This window comes from Diplodia corticola, assembly GCF_001883845.1.
Source record: "Diplodia corticola strain CBS 112549 chromosome Unknown scaffold12, whole genome shotgun sequence".
Lineage (NCBI taxonomy): Eukaryota > Fungi > Ascomycota > Dothideomycetes > Botryosphaeriales > Botryosphaeriaceae > Diplodia > Diplodia corticola.
The window spans coordinates 454,804-459,528 of NW_017971491.1; the positions used below are offsets into that span (position 1 = coordinate 454,804).

Sequence of the window (4,725 nt, forward strand, 5' to 3'; positions counted from 1 at the left end):
ATGTGCCGCTTCCGAGACTGAAAAAAAAACATGGTCTATCTGAAGGACAAGGCAATCGGTTACCAAGTGAAACTGAAAAGCGTCCAAATGGAGAACAAGAGGAGAAGAGGCACGTTGGGATTATCAGTCTGAATGCCTTCTTGTTCGCCTGAACGCTTGAAGATGCACAAAAGCTGGGAAGGAAGAAGGACGAGGAGAGGGAGACATCAAATAGCCAGAGACGAGGTATAATAAAGAAATACAGCAATAAGAAGAAGAAGAAGAAGAAGAAGAAGAAGGAGGCCGCTCAAGCACGGAAGAGACGCCAGTTAAGTTGCTGCCTGGTTTCACACCAAACCCCGAGCGGGCAAAGAAAACCTCATTCCCATGTCCGGTTTCTCCTGTTCGTTCCTTTCCCAGTCATTGCCATACTCGTGTCGTGGACATGCGTGCCCGAATCTCGCGTTGAATCGCACCCGCCCAAACTGAAAAAGAACATGGCATGACCGTGGTCGTCGTCTCCCAGAAGTTTTGATCAAGTACCCGTCCCAACCCTCAATGATTCCCGCCATCCGTGACCAAAAGATAGGAAAGCACCGATGGTGACCTGTGGCCATGCTGGCAGCAGAGAAGCGGAGCCACCGGCCGTCTAATGCTTCAGAGCTTCATCCAGCCTCGAGAGCATATTGTTGCATTCCTTGACCAGCTCCTTGCGCTTGGCTCTTATATTCTCATCGCCTCCCGTCTCAATGGCATCCAGCTTCAGCAGCACCTGAGCGAGGACCGTCTCGGTCAAGCGCTTGTGCTCGAACTCGCGCTTGGCCGTCTCCTGCGGCGGGTTGCTCATGAACTGCACGCACATGGGCACGAGCGTGGTGTGGAACTTGCTCGACAGCTCTTGGAGCTTGTCCAGCGGCGTCTGCGGCAGCTTCTGCGGCGGCGCGGGCCGGCCGTTCGACGACGAGCTGGACGGACGCGGCGGCACCGCCGACGTCGTCGGCACGCCCAGGAACTCGGGTTTGGCGCCGCCGCCGACGTAGGCGAGGCCGGGCTCGGGCGTGCCGCTTTCGCTGCGGCCTCCCTTCTTGCCGCTGTGCTTCTTGCCGCCGCGGCGGCGCTTGCCCTTGCTCTTCTTGGACCGCGGCCCGCCGCCGGGCGTCGAGTCGCCGCCGTTGTCGCTGCTCTCGCTGCCCGAGTCGGCGCCGTTCACGTCGTCCCCGCGGTGCGCGTACGAGCCGCCGTCGGCCTTGGACGAGGAGCCCGAAGGCACGCCCTCGCCGACGACACACATGATCTCGCTCTCGTAGTCGGAGCGCAGGCCCACGGCGCGCGCCTGCTGGTCGTCCTTCAGCTGGCGGCCCTTGAAGAACAGCTTGATGCGGCGGGGGTCGTCGACGTCCATTTTGCGCGCGGCGGCATCGCGGATGGAGCGGACGCTCAGCTCGCCGGCATCGATGGCGCCGCGGGCGAAGTGCACGGGGTAGCTGACGCGCTTGTGCTTCAGCACCAGGATGTCGGTCTCGCCGTTGGCATTGCTGCGGCCCGAGGGCGCGGGCGAAGAAGTGGTGTGGTTGGCGCCGTCAGTCGCGGCCTGGTTCTTCTGGTTCGCCAGGTCTTCGCTGGTGATGTAGCTGAAGTCGGCATCGGACACGGTAGTGCTGGCAGGGTCGCCACGGCCGAAGGGACTGAAGCGGCCACCCCAAGAGCCGAAGCGTGAACCCCACGACATTCTCTTCAAGCCAAACAAGCCAATCAGTATCCCTGCAAAGAGCGTCGCAAGCAGCACAAGCAGCGATGTGGGATCGGCCGTGTATCGACGGGCGGCGGCGGCGAAGTAGTCGAGCGGGCTCGCGGGTGGTGAGGGGGCGGGGTCGTGGAGCAGGCTCGAGAAGGGCAGATTGTAGGTGCGGACGAAGTCGTGTAAGGCTCGCTGCACGTTGTCCAGGACACGGGGCTTGGGGGCAGCAGGATCGCGCTGTTGGATGGCCTGGGTTACGCGGGACAGCAGTTGCGACGCCACGGTTGCGACGGTCTCGAGGACAGCGGGGGGAGAGGGCTTGGGTGATGTAGGCGAGAGGCGAAACAACGCGATTCAGAGATGACGATGGCGGGCGGGCGGCGGCCAGAGTTGGGATAACGGCAGTTGCGGTGGGTGGTGATAGGCTGGCAACAAGGACAAGGTGAGGCTTTCTTGCGCCCACTTTTTGGGGATCGACGCTTTGCCGAACAAGCCCTGCGCATCAGCCCTGCCACGGTCCTGCCACGGTCCTGCCGCCGCTGGAAATGGACACATTGCCTGACGCCGGCACGCTACCCAGCCTTTTGTTTTTAGCTATCCACAATCCCTAAGAACCGAGCAAATTAAGAGAGGAGCGCCCTCCCATGGATGAGCAATGGAAAAAGAACCCAGATCCGCCCGCTTCCCTCCGATGCGCCAGACCCAATCCGTGATTAGCCAGAGTGAGAAAAAAAAAAAGAAAGGAAACAGTCCATGATGAAATAAGGCCCCGCATGCTCCGGCGCGCCAACACGGAAATTCTGTCGTCAAGCGAGCGGATCCTCAGCAGGGTTCCCTAGAGCAAGGCGACCACTGCTCGCAATGGCATCCCCGCCGACCACCGCAGCACCCGTGCAGCGCCAGAATCTCCAACCGGACTTCCGACCGTGCCTGACATGTCGCCGAGCAACCTTTGCCGCTCGCAAAGCCAGTGTGTTCTCTTCCTCCACGTTCATCAACAAGCCACATTGATCAAAGAAGCTGCCCAAAATGCTGTGTCGTTACTCGTACCAAATGCACAAAGTCCTGTACGCCTGCCGATGTGAGTTTGTACCCTACCTACACTCTGCGCTTGGGCTGGGCCAGGAGGTTCAGCCTTGCCTGGCTGAGGGCTCCTCGGCCTGCCTCTCTGCGCCGCGGCGTCTTGCTGATGGCCTCAGCCTTCTTCGGCGTAGCTTTGGTCGACATCTTGGCCCGCTTGACCGGACGGCTTCCATCCTCTTCCTCGTTTTCCTTCTCGCTCTCCGTGATCGCGCTTGGTACGTCCACCTTGCGTTTCTTGGCAGAAGATGTGAAGGGATCGGGCAGAGAGGATGAAGCATCGCTGCTTCGGACATGACGAATCGTAGGTCCCTTGACTCCAGAACCGAACTTGATGGTCCTGTCAGAGCGGAAGGTGAAGTCACCTGGGCCCTTCGGACCACGGTGAGCCGGCGAAGCCGCTGGCAATTCCGGGTACTTGACTTCGGAAGATTCTGGCAACTCCGGGTACTTGACTTCGGAAGATGCGTCCTGCGGAACCTCCGACGATGCCCGAACCTCTTTGTCCTCCCCGTTCTTCGCAAGTGTGCTCTCGCTGAAAACGACGTGCTTTTGGACGGGTGCAGTCGCCGGAACGTCCGGCAGGTCCTTGCTCAGGTTGGGCGGAGACGTCATGTGCGTTCCGGCAGCGATCTGGACCGGATCCTGGGAGTAGTGCCGAACGGGGCTGCGAAGAATCGATTTCACAGAAGGCAGACGTGACACGCTCTGGCTCGCTTTGCGAAGGTTGTCCATCAAGGACGCCGGCGGCTTAGAGGGAGTCCTGAGGGCCTGTGCAGAGGGAGACCGAGCCAATGTGGGGATGTACGATGTCTTCTTCAGAGTCTTTACGCTCTGTGAACGAGCGAGAGAGGCCTTGGTCGGAGTCGTCAGGTGGAACAAGGAGCGAGGGGGGCCGCGGACAGCGGTGGCACTCTTTTGCGTGGCCGGTTTCGAGCCCTCGCCATTCTCCAAGACATGGCGAGCTGCAGACGCGTCATCTTCCTTGCTTTGCTTGACTCGCTTGGCCGGGCTGGTGTTACCGTCGCAGTCTGCCTTGCGAAGGTCCATGGCAGATTTCGTGCGCGGCATCTTGCTGTCCGTCTTCTCCTGCTTGTCCAGCTCAGCCTTGGAGGGTGAGCGCTTGAAAGCGGTGGCGGCAGGTTGAAGGCGGTCGCGGTTGGCGCGCAAGGCCGATGGATGGTTGGCAATAGAGTCCATTTTCTTGAACTCAGCCATGTGAGCAGCGCTGAAGCGGCTGGTCTTGCTCGTCGGCGTTGCGATCCTGCGGGCAATGTCCTCATTCCTTTCGATCCCGAATCTCTCCGGGTTGGAAGACATCTGGGCCCGAATCTTCTCCGCCTCCTTCCTGCTCTCTTCCATCAGTTTCTTCGCCTCGGGACTAAGATCGAGCGAGGGACGTCGGAAACGGAACTTGAACTCGGGCGTTGAGAAGGTTGTAGTGGCCGTCGTCTGTTGAGACTTCGTGGGGGTCGCCTGTGTGATTGGGATTTTGCTTGCGCCCTTCTTGACCGGCTCTGTGGCGGCGCCCATGTCGAGGAATCCGAGCCATCGCGCCTCGTCCAAAGGCTTGGCCGTGCTGAGATGATGGTGGGCCGGATGCATCTCGATGCCGCTGGGCTGAATCTGCGTCTTGCTGGTCGGAGTGTGGACAGCGATCTTGGGTACATTCGACACTGCTTGATCAGAAGAAGTCTTGGGAGTAGCGACTTGCTCGGGATTCGCAGCCTCGGGCTGCTCGTCGACCTTCTCGAGCGAAGGCATGTTGGGGGTTGCAGCAACCGTGGGCGAGGCTACATCCTCTGAAACAACGGCCCTGCCAAGGCGCTGGTGAAGGTCAGTCGTTGTTCGAGGCATTGGCGGCCAGAGACTTTGCGTACCTGCGGGGTGCTTCGCAGCCTCGAGGACTGGCGACGTGTGTGAACCAT

At 60.1% G+C, this 4,725-nt stretch overlaps 1 protein-coding gene across 1 annotated transcript; it reads right to left on the reverse strand.

Annotated features, from left to right (window-relative positions):
* Nucleotides 1-628: 628 nt before the first annotated feature.
* Nucleotides 629-4,725, reverse strand: BKCO1_12000145 (erythromycin esterase protein; the record flags this gene model as incomplete). Its single annotated transcript, XM_020270639.1, has 4 exons — nt 629-2,035; nt 2,599-2,749; nt 2,820-4,624; nt 4,678-4,725. The coding sequence occupies 4 exons, from the start codon at nt 4,723-4,725 to the stop codon at nt 629-631; spliced, it is 3,411 nt and encodes a 1,136-aa protein (XP_020132535.1).